Source organism: Antedon bifida, chromosome 1 (genome assembly GCF_963402885.1).
Source record: "Antedon bifida chromosome 1, ecAntBifi1.1, whole genome shotgun sequence".
NCBI classification, from domain to species: Eukaryota; Metazoa; Echinodermata; class Crinoidea; order Comatulida; family Antedonidae; genus Antedon; species Antedon bifida.
Window position 1 is genome coordinate 18362613 of NC_136226.1, and position 21825 is coordinate 18384437.

The 21825-nt window shown below is 33.5% G+C and overlaps 1 protein-coding gene and 2 non-coding genes across 3 annotated transcripts; all 3 read left to right on the plus strand.

Annotated features, from left to right (window-relative positions):
* Window positions 1-3832: 3832 nt before the first annotated feature.
* On the plus strand, window positions 3833-20021 carry LOC144844682 (nucleolar protein 58-like). Its single transcript, XM_078701710.1, has 14 exons — window positions 3833-3993; window positions 7475-7551; window positions 8000-8052; window positions 8563-8687; window positions 9204-9340; window positions 9955-10019; window positions 13463-13597; window positions 14855-15000; window positions 15364-15490; window positions 15911-16074; window positions 16481-16615; window positions 16932-17199; window positions 17569-17651; window positions 19245-20021. Exons 1-14 carry the CDS (start codon window positions 3949-3951, stop codon window positions 19302-19304), a joined length of 1620 nt encoding a protein of 539 aa, XP_078557836.1. The 5' UTR covers window positions 3833-3948; the 3' UTR covers window positions 19305-20021.
* Window positions 8879-8970, plus strand: LOC144854345 (small nucleolar RNA SNORD70). Its single transcript, XR_013614570.1, has one exon. It is a non-coding gene; the product is annotated as a small nucleolar RNA SNORD70 (small nucleolar RNA).
* On the plus strand, window positions 14608-14697 carry LOC144854339 (small nucleolar RNA SNORD70). The gene has a single exon (XR_013614569.1). It is a non-coding gene; the product is annotated as a small nucleolar RNA SNORD70 (small nucleolar RNA).
* Window positions 20022-21825: the final 1804 nt, after the last annotated feature.

The window sequence follows — 21825 nt, forward strand, 5'->3', positions numbered from 1 at the left end:
AGTGAACTTGCCTCTGCTGATGTCAAGACGATGTTTAAAAAAACATTACCTAAATAATCTACAATAAAATTTAATGACAAAAAACAAGAAGATCGACGTTTCGGAACCATCATGGAACCATTTTCAAGATCAAGTGATCAAATTATACAAACACAAACACCAATGGGTGACAGGAAACACTAATTGATTGGTTAATTAACATCAAAGAAGGCCTACAATACTAAGAACTTAAGTATTAAGCTCCTCCTTCTTAATTAATAAACAATTTAGCTTTGACTGAATCGGTTTGTTTATTAAGTGTAGGTTTCAGTTCTTTGATCCAAAGCATTTCCTTAATTAAACAATCAAATTTGGATTTGCACTTAGACAATATCCTGAAATGATTAGAAGTTTCAATAGGACTTATATTATGTTGCTTTAAATGCTCTCCTATGGTGCCTTTACTGTGTTCATCCATGGAGAAATAAGTTATTTCTCCATGGTTCATCAATACGTTGATAAAGGTGCCGACAAGTATAGCCAACATAGTTTGCATCGCACAAACCACATTGAAATTTATATACAACGCATTGCTGATTTACAATCATGGGTTTTCTTTCCTTAGATTTAAGAATTTCACCTAACTTTCTACTAGTAAAAACTGGCATTATATTATTGTTTAACTTGCAACTAAGTTGTTTGAGTTGTTTCGTCACAGTATTAGAGCAGGTTTGATCCTTAAAAGGAAGAACAATTCTAATTATAGGCTGTTCAGCACTACCTTGACTAGTAGTAGTAATATGGTTATCATTGTTATGAAGATTAACAATAGATTCTTTAAAATCTTTAATTATCCTACTAGTTAGTTCAACAGGATACCTTAATTTGTTAAACATCTTTACAAATTTCTTTAACTTCTTCAAGAAAGATGTCATTAGTAGATGACAACTTGTATGCTCGATTAAGCATAGTATGTACAAGATTTTTCTTATGTTTGTTATCGACATGGCTATCGTAATGCAGAAGAAGTCCCTTGTTTGTAGGTTTCCTATACACTTTAGTTTCTAATAAACTATCAGACGTTTTGGAAATGATCATTCCTAAGAAATTTATAGAGTTATTATGGGCAATTTCCATTGTAAAGTCAATCGCAATGTGTGTGTTATTTAAAGTGTCAAGAAACTTGTGTGCCTTTTTAGCTCAAATGAGAAATGTTTTATTGTTAGCGATTCGGTTATGTATTGGGTAAGTTGTTCCAATATTCTGGCCTTGAAAACTGAATGTTATGTTGGAAAGATACTGTTTTGTGTAATGGAATATGTATTTTATTTGAGGTTCTTGTGTTATGGCTATGATAATTGGTTATCCGCACTTTGGCGGATAACCCCTTGTTATTGTCAGGATCTTTTTTTTTTTTTCTTTTTCTTTTTTTTCTTTTTTCTTCTTTCTTTCCCAGAATTTTGTTGCGCGTGTATCTCAAAATCTTCCTAACATAACATTGTATAACTTTATCAGAAGATTGACCTCTATCTGAAGATGTCGTAATAAGGTTTTCGGTCCAGTCCGAGTTGCGCAGCGTAAGTTACGCGCGATTTTATGAATTTCAATGATTGATCATAGATTAAAAACCAAAAGTCATTTTGTATTGAAACTTGGTGAAAATTTAAGTCATATCAAGCGCAAACTTTCTATGGATTAAAAATGGCAGGTTGCGCAGAAAGTTACGCGCGCACGCGCGTTTAAAATTTCAAATTGCGAAAAATCCATTTCTAATCAACTTTCTACGCGTTTCATGTCATTTTGAGCATTTCAAAAATTCCCACGCGTGCGCAATGTTTTTACGCGCGCAGGGCAAAAACATGTTTTTTTTGCTTGATTTTTGTTTTTTCAGCCTTTTCTAGTAATTTTACCAACTTTCAAACAATTTCGACTTAAAATCACGTCATACGAGCACGTAGAATTGAACAATTTGCGCGCGTTTTTGATAAACAATTTCAAAAATTTGTCAAAATTATACCTTTTTTTAAACAGTCATAGATTCTAAACTACATGGTCAATTTTATTTTTTTTTACATATTCTGAAAGTAGATGAGTTGTAGATATAGAATCATGCATCCATTTGGCTAACCGGATATTGTGACGTCGTCGTATGGCCACTCCAATATCAAATATAGGATTTTTGTCTCTTTCGTCATAGCTCATCACATTTAATTGAGCGCATCTCTACTTATCCATATTCCATTTTCCTCAATTTTGTAATATTGTCTAGGTCAATTAATTATCTTTTACATGATTTACCATTTTTAAAATTGTGATGACGTCATCATGTTCAAAAGCGTCAATAACTTTGGTCACTTATTTTCACCTATTCTGAACTGTATGTAGTACGTATACAGTATATAGTGTATACCGTATATACTTTGACGTGAAGCAAAATAGAGAGCGCACTAACATTTTTTCAATAGCATAATCGTTTTTCTGTGCGCAATATTCTAACGTATGACGTGCGCGTGGCTTTTGGGCTGCGGATAACCTAACTCGTACGTAGTGACGAGTTCAAATCTAGTTGAAATTGAATTTGAACAAGGTTTGAAATTGAGTGGGATGAGCGGTCTTATCCAAGAGTAAATAAAATTATATTGTTGGGGGCAATTTATATCATATATTTTCAAAAGGGAAAGAGATGAAAACAATGGATCTGACTGGGCTCTTGAATTGTTTATTAATTAAGAAGGAGGAGCTTAATACTTAAGTTCTTAGTATTGTAGGCCTTCTTTGATGTTAATTAACCAATCAATTAGTATTTCCTGTCACCCATTGGTATTTGTTGTTTTTGTATAATTTGATCACTTGATCTTGAAAATGGTTCCATGATGGTTCCGAAACGTCGACTCGATCTTCTTGTTTTTTGTCATTAAATAATCTACTCAATAATATTAATAAAAACACTCCACAATCCATATCATCTACCATTGAGATACAGATTTTTAAATGTCATATAAAAATCATATTAAATATGACATGACTGAAAGACACCTTCCCTACAATTTGTGACGTTTTGTAACTACCCTGCTAGGTTGGTAGTTAAGTAAGGCCTCTAGCTACTAGCTAGGTCCTCTACTGTGTTTTTATGTCTATTATTGCGTTTTTCGTACTATTAGTTGGGAAAGCCACTCGACAGTGCAGTTCTTTTGAACTGATCCACTTTTGGTTACCCGCAGGTGCTGATAGTACTTTTGTTCTGTTTTGTCTATTCTAGACTACCTAGAATTAGATGTATATGTGTAGGCTAGTAGTAGGGCCTACTAGTAGGCTGGTTAGCACGTAGTAGTACTAGCCTAGCCCTAGAGCCTAAGCCTAGCCTACTAGCCCTAGAACTAGGCCCTAGTACTAGCCTAGGCCTAGATGTAGGCCTAGACTAGCCCTCTTCTAGAGAGGGGCTAGTAGGCTAGGCGCGGCCTAGTAGTAGTAGAGTAGCCAGCAGGCGTAGTACTAGGCCTAGCCTAGGCCTAGTAGTAGGCCTCCTACCTAGGCTAGTAGGCTTTAGGTAGGGCCTAGCTAGGCCTAGGCCTTGGTTAGGGCCTAGATATCTCCGCTTTGCCTTTAGCATAGGCCTACCTTATTTTTTAAAAGATGATAAAGTGATTGATATTTTATTATTATGAAAGTTTCAAAGATTTAATTTCCTCCCCTGGAAAAGTTTACAAAAAACTTGCAACTAGGCCTAGCCCTCTTGAGAGCTGAGAGGAGTAAGTAATTTGATGATAGACTTTTTCTACAGACGCTTAGTAACCACAAGTCGTTTTGCACATGCGCACTTATGTGAATAGAATAAACATGTGGAGTCGCGATTTTTCGACAAACCGCGTGGTCACAAATCACAATTCCCTTTCATCGCTTGGTTGTTGTCGAAGCGAGTTGGGGCCAACAACTGTTTTTAAAATACGGTAAAATAAATATAACAATAAGATGTTGGTGTTGTTCGAATCGCCGGCAGGATACGCTGTATTTAAGGTAAATATAATAAATATAAAAATTATGTTTAAACAGCTTTGATTAAATATTATAGTTATTTGACTAGGCTAGGCTTGCTAGGGATTGACATGAGTGAGGGACGCTGCTGTTTGGGATGAGGCACACGTGGTTGGGCCGGATTCCCATCATGGGATGATTCCCATAAAGTAAAGGGCCAAATTTAGAAATATTTTATTGAGTGAAATGATGAAATTTATTTTCTTGATAGGAAAAGCCGTCTGATGCGTAATTGATTGTTCAAGTGGATTTCTGATCACTCATTTTTAAATTGTGAAATTATTAATTTAAAATAATATTATGGCTCTGCTCTAACTGGCTGGAATCTATTAATATTATATCAAATGGATTTTTGTCTGCATTTTTCATGACTCTAGACTAGGGCTAGGCCTAACACTTTGTTTATTTTCCACAGATGCAGCAAAACCATGGTGTTTGATCATTTCTGATGATCATAAATTAATCATTTACTTGCCATATTTCCTACAACGGAATATGCTGACTTTACTTTGCCCTTTACTTGCCATTGCCCAAATTTGAGCCACAAAACATTTTTAAAGGTGGCTTGAGAAATTGAAAAAAAAAGATACCTTGTCGAGATATGATTTACGAAATTTGAAATTGCAGGATTTTCATCACATTCATTTCATTTATTTATTTGACCAACAAAACATAATATACAATGTACAAAGATGAATTGGTCAGGGACTGCTAAAGTAATACGATTACTGTAACTACAAGAGTCGGCAGTCGGCAGAATGTTTTGATATTTTTGTTGTATTTCGATCAACCAAACCTTGATTAGGGATACCGAGAGCTGACTCCATTTTCATTACCATGATTAAACAGCGCACACGTTACTATGCGCGCAATGTCATTGACGCGGTGTTTTTTGACTTTGGTAAACATTTTTTATTAGGTAATTATTCTGAAAATAAATTAATTATGAAAATATCCTTTTGAGTAAATATTTATTTACCTATTATTCTATAAGATCAAGTATTTTTTATTTCCATTTCATTCAACCAAAAATGTGAATATAGTGGTTAAAAGATCGTTATCGCCTAGCGCGTATAGCTTTTGTTTACTACGAAACCCTCGGAAGGCTCAATGACCTACCATTTTCAACCTGATTTTTGTAGTTGAGCCTCTTATGACCTCAAAATGTTTTTTATTCCTACACCAAGATAATATAGTTCCACATACCATGTGCTTGTTACTAAGAAAAATATTAATTTTAAGTGCTAAAAAAACAGTTTTATTCCGATATGAGGCCTTTATGATTCGAATATTTCATAGTAACAACCCATATACCATGAAAAATATCCATTTTGTCCATTTTTAAAATAATTTTTGGAAAATTCCGAGGGGCTCAACTACAAAAACGCCATTTTGTGGTATGATGTCATTGCAAGCCAATCAAACCTCTGCATTCGACCGCTCCGCAGGTCTCACGGTTGAACGATTTTGGATTCTCGCCCTTTGATTGGTTGACGCGAATCAACACACAGTGGAATAATTTTCTCGCGAGTGCCGTGAAGTCACATGGTCTAAGGCCTGTCCAATTACACGTGAAAATAATGCATTGAAATTCTTCGAATAAGGTTAAATTAACACTTTTTTTTATATAATAAATAAGTAATATCATATTTTATTGAATTTTACAATGTTGATATACAAATTATATTACTTAAAACCGTGATTTTATTTAATTATTTTTACGAAAAATGACTAGTTCATACAATTGTCGACTGAGGGCGCAATTTGTTTACATCGTTCGTGGCTAAAAACGATCATTTTCGACGATGTTTTAAACCCTATATTTCGAAAACTACAAGTCATATTTTCATAATTCTTTCTTTATTATAATATTGATACAAAATACTAGCAGGCAATGTATAATTTGTTTGAAAAATATTAACTTTTAATTTTACATCGTTATCCCTACCTTGATATAATTTATTTATTTTATTTATTTACCTCAACCAAGGAGGTATGTAGTCGATCACGTCTGTTTGTTTGTTAGCAGGATTACTCAAAAAGTAATTACAAGATCTTTACCAAAATGAAAATTCAGATAGATATGTGGTCAAGGACCATTCCATTAAATTTTGGGACCACGGTCCCAATTCTGGACCACTTTTTAGTAGAATTTTTAGACCTGTTAGTGTTAAAAGATAGGACAGAATTTTCAAAAGCCGGCAAGCAGTCTTAAAGTAACAAGTAAATTGAAATTGCTTTTTCTCGAACTACTTGTCCAAAAAATTTTTTTGCAAGAGTTATATTTTGTGATTTGTAATTTTAAAACATAATTTGATTTAATGTGCACGTTTTTTGATGCGAGTAGTTTTAAAAAAAACATATTTCTTTTAAAATTCACCCGTTTGTTTTTACTGTTCTATTGTTAGTCAACTGATATTGTTAGTTGAAAGGCTGGTTACATAACCATTACATCAAATTCGTATACACATGCTTGTAGTGAAATTAGCCTAAATCACACACAGCATTAAGACACACACAAATATATATTTCCGCTCCGGAGAAATCTTATGTAGGAGAATTTTACAATAGGTAGAGGTATGCACTCTCGGAGTGGCTTTTCTTGTTCAAGATCCAACAGTGTATAAAGAAATAAAATATACATTTGATTTACATAAAAAAGGAAAACAAACAGGTTTATATATTATTAAAAATGACATTTAAGACAGAAGTATAACTAAAAATATCGATGTAAGGAAACATTTGAACTAAAAAAAAATACTGTTTTTACATGCATTGACACGAGAAAACTGTACTTTTAACAAATTAATAATACGAAGTTTACGCACATGGACACGAATATGAAATTGAGAGACAAATTTACAATCAAACTTTGAATACAAGTAACATTAGTAACTTGACAGAATAATGGTAAAGACACTACACCTATATTTTACCTAATTTAAGGTCACACACTATATTTTATGTAAAAATAAATACGTACAATGTTTGTATCGCTCTTTACCAGCTACAAAACTAAGCATAACTAAGGTAGGCCTAGAAATGTCTATGATAGAACTTTCGATGCAAGCTACTTGGGTAGTGCATTGTTCTCTTTTTATCATAATTAACCTTAGAACGAACATTTAAGACGAAAGAAATGACCTGGGTTAATGTTTTTAAATTTATATATTATGCATTATTTTTACAAAACATCAATAATTGCAGGTCTAGTGTCTACGGTATAAAAAATTATACAACAAATAAAACGATGTTTTAATCACAGTCGAAAAATTAGATGGCAAAAATACTGTAGGCCTAGCTTGCCTAAGTGAATAACCGCGATCCTCTTGCTGTGGGGATATGTTTAATGATGGGCTACTGTACTGTTGCCAAGGTAGTGCGACTAAGACAAGGCTTCCTCTTTTATGCTATGTTATTTTGTGTTCAAATTATATACAGTATATATTATTTTTATTTTCAGCTTCTAGATGAAAAAAAGTTAAAAGAAGTAGATAACCTGTACAAAAGTTTTCAAACAATTGACGATGCAAACCAAGTGTAAGTGATTTACCATCATGCATTTCTGTGAAGCTTTTTTTTTTAAAGTAACTCTGGTGGTAGATTGAAATGATGAGTCAATTTTCTTGATAGGAAAAGCCGTCTGATGCGCAATTGATTATAAACTATCCGCTCTGAATATCTACTTTGAGTTAAAAGAAAACTAATAAATGTGATTTCTATCAATATAGTAGAACCTATATTTAAGAACGAATTAATTACGAATTTAATCATAGGGGTATCCTATGAATACAGGTTAGGTTATTTCTCCACGTTCGTTTTACTTTTAAAAAAATTTCCCTTAACAAGGGGTTCTACTGTATGTGGAATATATTTGTAATAAATTGTTACTTGTCACATTTTGTCAGTTTGAAATCATCAAACAATATTTTAAATTTTCAATATTTAGTTTTACAGTAATTATGCATGTATTTTTCTAATTTTTTAGAGTCAAACTCAAACATTTCCAGAAATTTGATGACACTCGGGAGGCATTGGCAGGTACAGTAAAAAAAAATAGTCAGCTAGGCCCCTATGAATGTATTTAGGAATAGCCCAAGTCTAACAATCTACAGAAAGAAACGTGCATGAAGCTAAATTATTAGATCACAAATTGTTTCCATTCTAATGCTAAAATTGTCAAATCTATAAATTAATCCGGGTTCTCACCAGCATGTCATGGGTAGTACCCAGCCTTTGCAGTTTTGCAAACAATGCTAAGCTAGGGCTGGGCAACAACAACGGAGATGCAAATTTAAACCTTTTGTCTGATCATTTTGTGGCTAGCATGCTTATTGTCTAGCCAGTGACAATTGTAATTCAACCCCATAGTGTCTTTTAATTATACTGTGTGCATAACTAAAATATGATAAGTTTTGTAGACAAAAAAATTGTTGGTGGTCAGCATCATGAAAGTGGTGATCCCGAGTGGTGGATGCTAAGAACCGTGATAAATAATGAGATTGAAAGAGAAAACGCATGGAATACAGGTTTTATTTTTTCTATTTTTAGCTGCCACGGCTGCTGTCGAGGGTAAACTTGGTAAAGGATTGAAGAAAATGTTAAAAAAGATGGCAGCAAAAGAGGCCATTGATAAGCTGGCTGTCGCCGATGCCAAACTAGGCAATATAATAAAGGTAAATGATGTGTAAAGACTTCCATTATAAGTTTCAATTTGCATCCAGATCTAGCCAGAACAAGCATGCTTTTCACAGTGTACATTCAAGATACTTGAGTGTCCTTTTATTAGCCATTATTTACCATTACAGTTAAGACAGAATGTAGACACTGTTCACTATCGTGTGATATGATTGAATAAGTGTTCTTGTAAGGGTTTATCAGTGATGTATATTCTGTTGACTGATTTTAGCTATGATGTTAGAAAAAGAGATTCGTCACTACCACTGAGATAAATCCGCATTTTCTCGCACATACTTGTTCCCGAAAGGGTGTTTGGGGCCTTCAATATAAATTGCATGCACGAGTGAAATTCCTATAGTACCCTCTATTTTTACCCTAGTAGTTTTTCAGCAATTTATGTTGACACTGCTTTGGCAACAATTTGTTTGGCCCATATTTTAGGCTATTATATCTCCTTTACAACTTTATCATTGGGTTATCTATGACTTGTAATTTTTTCTTTCAATGACCAGGAAAAATTTGATTTGAATTGTGTTTACAATAACAGTGTACAGGAGCTAATGCGAGGTATTCGCTCACAATTTGAAGGCCTTGTGACAGGTCTACCAGAGAAAGAATTAACAGCTATGACGTTGGGGTTAGCACATAGGTAAGTAAACATATAGCCATTCATATCTAAACAATGACTGGGCTAAGGTCTCTTAGTTGCATAGTTCGGCCTTCTTCTGTTCAAAGACCTATATACCAATAATGAACTACAGTACACTACATTAAAGCCAACATTAATTTCTGAATACCCACCACATTTAATTACATTTGTGACAGGCATTAAAAATAAAGCTTTTGATCGCGTACTACCCTTGGCGATCTTTCAAAACTGTGTGCGATGCGCAACCTGGCATGCAATTTACAGCATGCATACTGATAAAATAAACTTCCAGGATTTGTCATTGCCTGGAGGCAGTTTATGTAGGCACTTTTGACCGTGTTGCAAAGACCATTGTGTCCTTTAATATTGAAACAGTTAATTTTCGAGACGCAGAAGGCATCCAACTGCATGTATAGTTGACGTACTTGCATCCTTGTATCACTATTTCGAAAGCTCCTCTTGTGGGAACCAATGTCCAAAGTTTTGAAGGAACTACTAGGGACAGATGATTTAAATGAGAATACTGGATTGAAGGTTAAATAATGATCTTTCTTCATTAAGACCTATTCATCCATCACTGCCATTCTCATGATGTCCTCTTTCTCTTCAAATAGTCTATCCAGATACAAGTTGAAGTTCTCTCCTGACAAAGTAGATACCATGATTGTTCAAGCCATTTGTAAGTGTATAAACCTAAATGATAGCTATCATTATTATTATTATCATATTTCATTGGGTATAAATCTTTAGAATGACAAAAAAACTTTGTAGGTTTATAACATTAATAATAACTAGAATTTAATTTCGTCACTTTGACGAATTATAGGTGATCATTTTTATAATTTTATTGACATTAATATTGTTTAAACATGCACGTATGTCAACATACGATCGGAAAATGTTGATGTATGCCATCCTATTATACGCTTATAGTGCTGAGTTGTGCCTATTATATGCCATATTCATTATGTACAGTATATACTGTATTTCTATATACAGTGTAGCATTGGTAGAATTACGGAAACACATCATGTTCTAATTTTTTAGCACTGATGACATTATCAAAATAATTTGTGGATAACAATATCGAAAGATAATGAATTGAGCAATAAAATATAACACTTGGAAGAAAATTTGGCACGTAGAAGCGCGGTGCGTGCTCTTTAAAATTTGTATAACTTTGACGAAAGAGATGAAAAAACTACTCTTTAACTTCAACTGGCCATATGATAACGTCACAAAATCCGATCTTAATCTTAATTTTTATATGAATTCATATCTACATTTCACCAGCTCTCACAATAAGTTATAAACATCAAGGTCAACTTTAATTAGGGATACCGAGAGCTGACTCCATTTTCATTACCACGATTAAACAGCGCGCACGTTACTATGCGCGCAATGTCATTGACGTGGTGTTTTTTTACGTTGGTAAACACTTTTTATTAGGTCATTATTCTGAAAATAAATTAATTATGAAAATATCCTTTTGAGTAAATATTTATTTACCTATTATTCTATAAGATAAAGTATTTTTTATTTCCATTTCATTCAACCAAAAATGTGAATATAGTGGTTAAAAGATCGTTATCGCCTAGCGCGTATAGACTTTGTTTACTACGAAACCCACCACCGTTATTCAAATTTTAAGACATGATGACGCCATTAAAATGAAAATATTGCAACTCATAAGTAACATAATTGGTTGAGGTAGAATATATTAAAAATTAAAAAAAAATCGATCACAGATAAGCGAGTTGCACTATGTTGAATATGGTGGTATATGACAAAAGGGGAAAAAACCCTATTTTAAAAATTCATGTGGCCCAATGATGACGTCATACCCTTTTGTACGTCTAATGTGAATATACAGTACAGAAAGAAATTACTGCTTCGTATCTACGCGTAGCCTACGCGTAGGTAGATCGTAGGTCATTGTTCTGTCCTACGATGTATTGTTCGTAGCCTACGATGTATTGTTTGTAACCTACGATGTATTGTTTGTAGCCTACGATGTATTGTTCGTAGCCTACGATGTATTGTTCTCTCCTACGATGTATTGTTCTCTCCTACGATGTATTGTTATGATAATTATCTAGGCGCGCCTACGTAGGGTGGTTCGTAGGGTTAGTAAACACCATTGTCATCGCCTTTAAAAGCATTGACAATGCAAACAAACGATGTATTGTTTGCTAATTAAAATCCTATCTAAAGATAGTAGACGTCAATTTTTGTAGCCGCCCTACGCATCGGTTATCCTAATTTGGACGGAAATCCGCCGACGAAATGACATCGGGCCGGTGGACCTCAGCTCACGTAGAGAGAGTCGAGGCTAGCCTGTTTCGGCGGCCTAGGCTAGGCCTACACTAAAAATTATTTAATCCTACCTTGGAATTCCTACGAATTATAAAAACGACACCTAACCCAACAAAATATATGCAAAACAAATATATATTCCATATTAAGATTTAACATAGGCCTGGCATAGGCCTTTTAAAATGATTACGACATGTGTGTGTATAGAAAAAAGCCCGACCAGAATTTGGAGTGGAAAAAACATGTGAGCAGTTTCAGAGAGAGAGAGTATTATGTTTCATGTCATGTGACACAAAATCCAGGTACACCATCTTATTAATCGTCGTCAGACCGGCAGCCACCCTCTCGTACTAAGTTAAAAAAAACATGTGAACGATTGCGGTAAAGCAGAGAGTATCGCGTTTCATGCCATGTGACCAAAAAAACTAGGTCTGTATTAATTACGGTCTTCTGTCGGCAGTCTTTTTGAGCGACCGATTGAACGTTCTGATACTATATTTAGAATGAATTGTTTACGATCTTTTTTTCTCGGCATCGTTTCTGGATGGACTAGACGTTCGCTATATTAGTTGCGGTTCACCTGTGTAAGTGTTGGATCGTGTCTCTACGTTTACATCGTGGGAAATGGAATTCCATTTTACCAAAGAACTTATAACACAAGAATCTCCTGTTCTTCAATTTGCATTCAAAACACAGTATCGGAAGTACAGGGTTAAAAGGTCAAACTGGGCGACGCCATTTCACAGCATCCCCTCCAAACTAGGAAGTCAATTACTCTATCCCCCTAGAGTATTAGCAGATCCCCTCTATGATTTTGACTTTCTAATTTGATGCGGGCTCCCTACTCCCTGGCTCACAATGGCGCCACCCATTAGCTCTATTCTATCCCACAATGCCTTTCGAAATTGTTACGCGCTTCGGACGAACAGGAGATTCTTGTGTTATAAGTTCTTTGATTTTACTTGCTGTCCACACACCACACATACAGTACATAGTAGCTTAAAAATGTAAATATTTGCGGTCCACAACGGATTTGATATTATTACTTCAAGAACAAGTTCGTAAATTACAGTTTGTATCAAAATATGCAATAATAAAAAGTAAACGATGGAAATATCAATCTTTTTGGCAGTTAAGGTGTTAATTTACATGTTAAATTTAATTGTTTTATACTGTATTTTTAATACTGTTTGTTCTTTTACTGTACTAATGCACAGTAAGTTTTACATAGGGAATTTGTTTGGACATGTTTTTACCACTGATTTTAATAGAGGGCGCTTTTTTCCCGAACCTTCTCATTTACGAACTTTTTCATTTACGAACGCCTCTCAGACCAAGGGGTACGTAAATGAGAAGGTCGACTGTATAGGGCTTTAAGTACAAAGCTTCTTAAGTGCTTCATATTATTACCCCATTCATTTTTTATGAAACATATTCCAATAATCTTGCAGCCTCAGCAGAGTTCTGTCTTGTCTAAGGATACAAACTCACCATGCGACTTTATGATTAAGTAGTATTAAAACTAGCTGTATTTTTCACCACCATTCTGTATCCAGGATGACTGTAGCTTAAAGCTGCCTCCAATTAATGTATCAAATCTTTATCTATTTAAATGTTACTCTAACTTGGGACAAAATTTGTCTTAGTATTAAAGTAGTATTTATTTGGAATGAGGTTTTTATTCATTACCATTTTTATGTTGGAAAACAGACTTTATTGTTAGTACAGTACAAATTTTAATTGCATCAAATAAAATAACATGCCATTTACCATTTGTTTTGACTTAATTTCATATTCATCTTTTAGCATTACTTGATGATCTAGACAAAGAGTTGAACAACTATATTATGCGTTGTCGAGAATGGTATGGATGGCATTTTCCTGAACTTGGAAAAATTGTCACTGATAACTTGGCTTACTCAAAGACTGTCAAAACAATAGGTACGTTGATGGTTTCATGTGTGATCACCATGCATGTTAGTCACAGGGGTATAAATTGTAGGAATTCAAACAATGCCAACATATTCTTTGTCTACTACAGCAACAATTTTTGCCGACATCAACATTTTCTAGGCTAAAACAAACAAATTCCAGGCCGGGATAATAAGCATAGCATATTAAATAAAATAATAAGCTCTGTTAGGTTATGACAATGATTACCTTTACCTTTTTAAACAAATGAAATATAAGTGCATTTACCAATAATGTTCTATTCTATATTGTGGAAAAAACAGGGTTATCTACAAAATGCTACATGTAAGTAAGTGATCATATAAAAAAAAGTAGTATTCTATTTAACAATGTATAGTTTTTAGAAGGATGTACAATAAAAATTATCCTATGTATAGTAAATAAGTAAAATGCTACTTTTGCTTAAAGATGTATTGTCCCTTGAAACACAAAAAAATAAAGGTCAAAATATTCTAAATTTAAACTGGCCATATCAAAGTAATATTAAAGTTATTCACTTTAAGTCGAAAATTCCAGCCAAAAGCAACAAGTTTACATAATTAACAGGTAAATTAGTTTGATTACATTTCGTCTGGAAAATCGTCGCGAGCGAAAGTAAACAAAGATTTCAAACCATGAGTACGCATTATGCATATGCTAATTAGGATTGTTTACAACGGTTGAGAAGGTATTTTCACACAGATCGTGAGGAAGTTTTATGATTATGCATACAGAGTAGCCAAACAAGCGCGTTTCATTATGGGATATGTTTTGATCGAAAACTTTGACTGGAAGTCAAAGTTATTTTTTTAACAAAAAAACGTCTGTATTTCAGTTAAATGATTTTTTTTTTTCGACAAATTTTTGGTGATAGTTAATAACTATTATGATACTTCAAAATGACCCACCTTTTTTCGAAATCTGTTATTTTTTATTTTTTTGGAATTAGTCAAAGGGACAATACATCTTTAAAAATACATTGCTTTTATTTGTTGATTGATAATGATCTATCAATGATGCATATTCTGTCGACTGACTTAAATGTGATGTTAGAAAAAGAGATTCGTCACTACCACTGAGATAGATTCATTTTAAATCGTGCAACAAATTCCCTTTTTAAAATTCCTTCTTGCTCAGTTTACTTCCATCAACCTTTGTTGCCAAGCAGTGAATGAATACATATTTTACTCTAAATAAGGAAGGCACTAAATGGTTACAAATAAACAAATATATTTATTTCATTCTCAGGTGATCGTACAAACACTGCAACCACAGACCTTTCAAAGATCTTACCAGAAGAGGTTGAAGAGCAGGTTAAATCTGCAGCAGAGATATCAATGGGTACAGAGATCTCTGAGCATGACATCATCAACATACTTTACCTATGTGATCAGGTTAGTTGTTCAAATTTGTTTTTGTACCAGTATTATTAAACCAAATATTTCTCTCGGTACTAATGTAAATTATATTGTTTTAATTGTTATCAGCAACCGCTTTTTGTATGTTGAAAATGATCGTAGTACTGTACCAAACTTGTTGTCAATCTTGTAATCACACTGGTTGTGCTGGACTTGTATGACCCTAAAACAATTTTAGAGGAAGAACATACATAAATTTGTTGCAGAAATGAATTTCAGGCTTGATCTGAGCCTAAAATAATTGCAAATTGCATTAACTTATGTTTTATATATTTTGGAAAATATAACAATTTTGCATGCCACAGTAAATCAATAATATTTACTTTTTTCTTTTTATAGATTATTGAAATCTCGGAATATCGAGCACAACTTTATGATTACCTGAAGAATCGTATGACAGCCATTGCACCGAATCTGACTACACTGGTTGGTGAGCTGGTTGGTGCCAGACTTATTTCACATGCAGGTAAGTTGGTTAGGTCAAACTTTATTATTGACCTTAAGGTCAACTGACCACTGTTAAACCACCTTGTCTGGGTGCCTCTCATACCTCCAGTAGTTGGATGTGGCCACTTTGTAAGCATGTAATATTAAATTTATTTAAAACTTGATATCTCCCATCAACTTCCACTCAAAAAAATAAAAAAAAACCTTAACATTTAACAACAAATAAAATTCTATAGAAAATACTGAACATCATTATGTTCAGAACAGATGATCTTGCATAACTAAATGCATAATAAATAAGGTTTAAATAATTTACAATGCCTAGAAAAGTTGATGCCCTTTACCACAATATAAAATGTCAATTTCGGAAACATATCCACATTTTACTAGATTTGTTACATGTGTAAATTATCTGATTATTTTATTATTTGTCAATTAGGTTCCTTGATGAATCTTGCTAAACATCCAGCATCAACGGTACAAATTCTTGGAGCTGAGAAGGCATTGTTTAGAGCTCTCAAAACAAAGAAAGATACGCCTAAATATGGTCTGATCTATCATGCATCGCTGGTAGGACAATCTAATCAAAGAAACAAAGGAAAGGTATGTTTATTAAGAAAGATGATGCTATAATACATCATGATCCAAACAATTGTATAAGCCACAAAATCTATTCACGAAGTACAATCTTTAGGCAAAATATAAGAGCGTGTGGTGCTGTGCTCAGCATTAAGCACTATATTATAAGAATTTTAAAGAAGTTTTAAACTTTTTATGCCTGACAACACCCACCCCTGAAGAATACCAATCTTGTGGTGGTTTATACAGGCTATATTAAACTATTTCTAACCTTACGGTCGTCGGCTGTCTTATTTCATGACATGCTGGCACATACCCAGGTTAGAAACAAACTGTTTGGTGACTACACAAAGTTTTACATCGGTCAGTTTTGTTTTTGTATATATGACAAATTGATAATGGTATAATACAACCGCTTTTTTTTATACAGATGTCCAGAATGTTGGCAGCGAAGGCATCCTTGGCAATTCGTGTTGATGCCCTTTCAGATGAAACGTCCACAGAGATCGGTATTAATTGTCGAGCCAAGTTGGAAAGCAGAATGCGGGAGTTAGAAGATGGCAATGTACGTTGACCCTGAATTTTTGTGTGAGCTAGTAAACCGGTGTAACCCCCTATTTGTTTCGAAAGATGTACTAGGTTCTTTAAAGTGCACACTAGAATTTTTGTGTACACTGGACCTACGGTTTATAGTCCTTATCCGAGAATACTCATTCTACCACTAGAACCATGGAGCTAGTGAGCCTTGAACCTTTTACATAAGGCAATAGATTACGGTTCCACTGTCTTAACTGCTCTGCCATTTGTTAAACGGTAGTAAGATTAAATCTTCAATATATTTAAATAAATGTTTTAACACCAGTTTCTATTTATAATTTCAGATGAGGAGAATAAGTGGAACCGGAAAAGCTAAAGCAAAGTTTGACAAATATGAAAACAGAAGCGAAGTGAAGACATACAACCCCGCTCTTGACTCAACCTTGCCGTCCAGTGCGACAAAGAAACGTAAAATTGAAGAGGTTGATGATGATGATGATGATGATGAAGAAGATGATGGTGGTACGAAACGTGTGAAAGTGAAACTTGAAAATGGTTCCAGTGAAGAAGGAAGCACAAAGAAAAAAAAGAAAGTGAAAGAAGAAGCTGAAGGTAATTTAAAAGCATTCATTTATTCGTGCAGATAAGTGTGGCTACATTAAATAGAGATGCATGCAAAATCATGTGCCTCTCATTGCAACTGAACTCGCGGACCCTTTTCCTCAACTTTCAGTGGTTATATGCATTTTTCATTCGCTATCTCACTGGTTATCTTGTTTTGAAGTCATTAAAAATGAGAAAAGTAAAATAGCAGCACAGAAGACATTGAAATTTAACGTTCCAATCTATAGGAATAATGGTCAAATATGCATTCCATGTCTTAATTTCATGTTAGTCTTTACTTTGATTTGATTTATCTGAAATTAGTGGAACTGGTGTTTGCATTTCATCCTATCAATTGCATTAACATTTGTTTTTCAGAAGAGACGCCAAAGAAGAAAAAGAAAAAGAAAGCAGCGAAAGAAGAGGAGGAGGTGGAGGAGGAAGAAGAAGAACCAGCACCAGTAAGTTATATTCTTTTTTTGCAGCAACATTAGGGCGACATTTAAGACCATAATAGATTTGATTCTTGCTTTCATAATCATAATAAAACAAATCTGTAAAATAAAAGCTCCTTGTTTAGCATAGCAGGTGATAAATTGCCTATTGTCAATTTAAATTTTGACCTGTAATCTGGTTGAATTGCTTGAATGTTCTATTGAACTTGAGTTGTTTCTCTTTTTTTAACATTATTTATAGTAAACGTACTTTACTTTAGTAGTAGAAAGTATTATTATAGTCATTGAACTAACTGGGTACGGTAAACAACTCTATCAGATTTTTTCTGGTTGATTACTATTTGCTTACAACATTACTTGCTCACTAACATTTACACACAAAACAAACAATTTTAAAATGCTGATATCCGTCAAACTTTGATTAGCGAAAGCTATTTTATTGGCTCTTCACATTGTATTGTATGTGAATAAAGTTAAAGACCCATTCCCTACAATTTGTGACGTTTTGTAACAATATATATCTTATATATATATCTTTATATATATACACAGTAGGCAAAGAACATTAATTCTAAACCGCCCGGTGATATACTGAAATTTAATTAATTAATTTGAAACGATAAAGATGAGGAAATCTGTGAGAATGAGAAAAAGTCGCCCCAACCGAGACTCGAACTCGGACCGCCTGCTTGATATGCAGATGTCCTAACCATTAGACCACTGGGGCTTTCATGGTATTGTTCGAACTCGATTGGATAGCGACTCTTTAACATTCTCGGCGTGGTACGGCGGAACAGCACTAGTCCTCAGTTGTACACACGCGCAACAGAGATCAAATTGATACGCCCTCATCTTACAGTATTTTTATTCACAGTATATTTATATATCTTTATATATATATATATATATATTACTTTAAAAACATTAAACCAGGTCTTAAATGTACGTTTTATGGTAAATTATAATAAAAAGAGAGAAACAATGCACTACCTAAGTAGTTTGCGATGAATGTCCTCTCGCTGGCCGTCTTTAGGCCTAGCTGGTAAACATTGGTAACGTACGAACACCGTACGCTAGCTATAGGACTAGCCTGACGTTGTATAGTTGATGCATTAATTATCTTTCTGTATTTGCCAGACTCTGTTGATACAAATTGGAGGAAACCATTTGTTTTGGCCTCGCGATAGAAAAGTGGGTAAATTACGGAAGAAAAAAAATATCAATCTGTGCGCAATGCATGTTGGGATTTATAGCAGGCCGCTAAAATTATTTGAATCTTTATTTTGTACATTTGTAACCATTTATAGACGAAGAAAGTTATGTCAATAGGACCATATAATATTTATTTTTACATTAAATGTAGTTTGTGACCTTAAATTAGATCTAAAAAACTTAGGTAATGGGACTTTAAGTAATCGGGTGTAAAAAAGATATATACCTGAATATGACATTAGGATTATTTATAGCTCGATGGAAAAAGTGTATTATACTACTAAATTATAATGGAATTTGTTTTTGGGGATCTAGCTTAAATGATTTGTAATATTACAAAAAACCTTGATTTAATGTTGACAATGTTTCATCATTTTTATACTTCAGGTCAGCACTGAAAAGAAAAAGAAGAAAAAGAAAAAGAAGGCACTAGAAGAGGAAGATTAAATATCAGAATATATATCATGGCAACCTGAATGAATGAGTGGCGGTAGTAAGGCGATGCTTGTCAATCATGTGATGAATTTAAGTAATACCTAGACTCTAAAGACTTATTATTATTCACTTTATTTTCATTAAAAAACAACACAGTAGTTGCAAGAAGTTACAACTTGTGAAAACAGCAAAATCACATGGAAAATATACAAAATTATAATTTAATAATAATAATAATCAAACTTTAAACAGGCCGATGAAGTAGGTTACTGATACTTTGTTACTAATACTGAGCAATCCCCTGTGATATTCAAACCGTGTCATGTTATATTTGTCAGAAAAATAATTATAATGGTAGTCGCCCAATACAATGTTTCCAAGTGCTTTACATACAAAAATATCCTAAGATAAACAAAAAGGAATGAACCGTCTTAGATATTCCCCAGTAAATTCAAGACCGAGCTGTTCTCCTTGATTATAGTATTTTGAATGCAATCATTTCAAGTTTCCACGATCTTGTCTGGGTTAAATTTGTTCCATGCCCATAAATAAATTGTTGCTATGGTTAACACAGGATAAAGAAGTCTCAACCTTTAAAAATAAAAAAAGTTCACGATGTTACCTTCACTGGCAAAAAGACATCAATTGTAAGAATTATTTTTTGTTTGTATGCAGATGGTTTGTCAAGACCCCTGTTGATTTTAATTAAACGTTTCTAAACTTTAAAAAGCTGTTGTCATTGTGTGTTTATTTGATTCTAGGCTGGTTTTTTTATTCCCAGTTTGCCGACTAACAATGAAAATGAGTTTGATCACATTTAAGTCTGAATCCGTTATTGCCAACTGTAAGAAAACTTTCATGTGTTTAATGATGTATGTGTAGCATAATTTAATTTCTGTTGGTATTGTGATTGCGATTTAAAACTGGTCTGACAAAAAAAAATATTTCCCCGGACCATATTCGTCTAGTTATTTTCTGTTTGGGTTTCACCATGGAGGAAATATAAATATATATATATTTCCTCCATGGTTTCACTAGGCTACATAGGTGACTAACAATTGAACCTTCAAACCAAGGTACCTTGGGTAATGTGACTTTATGTCATTAATACAGTAACGTTAATCGCATGAAATAAAAAAACTAAAGAAAATTAAAATTTTATTTGCTTACCCTCAAAAGAATTGCCTCTTTTCATCAGAATTACTGTTACCGTAAAATTTTGCAAACTTTTCGAAATTAATGTTATTTTGTGAATTGCTACTATAATAATAGGATTTGTTAAACATTACCTACCAATTTTACATGTTTGTTCTCTAACAACTGTTACTAACAACTTAGAATACCAAAATACATGTATGGGCACAAAACAAGCAATTAAATAATCAAATAAATAATAATAATAAATTATGTTAATGTGACGTGAATACTGTAATGCAATTTGGCCAAATGCTCTGTATTGAGACACACTAGTTAAGTCTGTTTCCAGTCGACACTGAGCTGCGTCGAGCTGATTTCAATTATGTTGAAAACTTTTGCTCTGATTTTTTTTTCTTTTTTGAATGGCAATCGTTAATAACGCAACATTTTTCGCTGAGGCTTATGTATTTTAAATTTTAATTACAGAAGTCTGTTAAATCATGGATCATTAATTCATGGTTAAATAGTCAAGAGAAAATAACAATATAATAGGTCTACGGAAAAATCCCAAAAATCGAATGCCAAATATTCTATTCAAATAATCGACACATTGCATTATTATTAATCTGAAATCAAACATCTACACAGGCTAATTGGATGCAAGAATACAAATGTGTTTTACAGAATATGCTTAAATTCAATAGGTAAAAATATTCAAATTCAAGATAAAAGATTAATAAAAAAAATGGGGTTTTATAACCAGCATAGGCCTACTGTAAATATTCATCAATTTTTACACTTGTTTTACACATGATTTGCACTTTTTTGACATTTGAAAAACTTATACTTTAGGGCCGTACTTCCCTTTGAAAAAAGGAACTAAAGAAATTTAATATAATATACTTGATTATAACTTTGCAAAGAATCAACTGCATTGACTATCAAGTTCAAGGTATGTATAATATTTTATTCAAAACTTGTACTACATTCCCAGCGACCGTCCCAGCATTGTGGTTTTTTTTATATATTATTAAATTGTGCATGTTTTTGGCTAGTTTATTGTATCAGTGTCTTGTATTTTCAGCTGAGACTTAGTAGGACAGAGGCAACAATGTCAAACAGGAAATGGAAATACAGCGCTTTACTTATTGTCTACCTACTATGTTGCCAGAAAGGTATTGCGTTGAAGTTTGTTTACCAACCAATGGACCATTCAGCAGTAGAAGGAAGTGAAGCACATATTACTTGTATTTTTAGAGATATCCCCGAAGAAATGAAACAAAATTATAAAATCATCTGGACCAAAGATTCTTACGTAATCAGCCAGCCAAGCAATGGATTTGATCTGGAACGTATTACTATTCACAATCGATATAATAATGCAAGACACTATTTG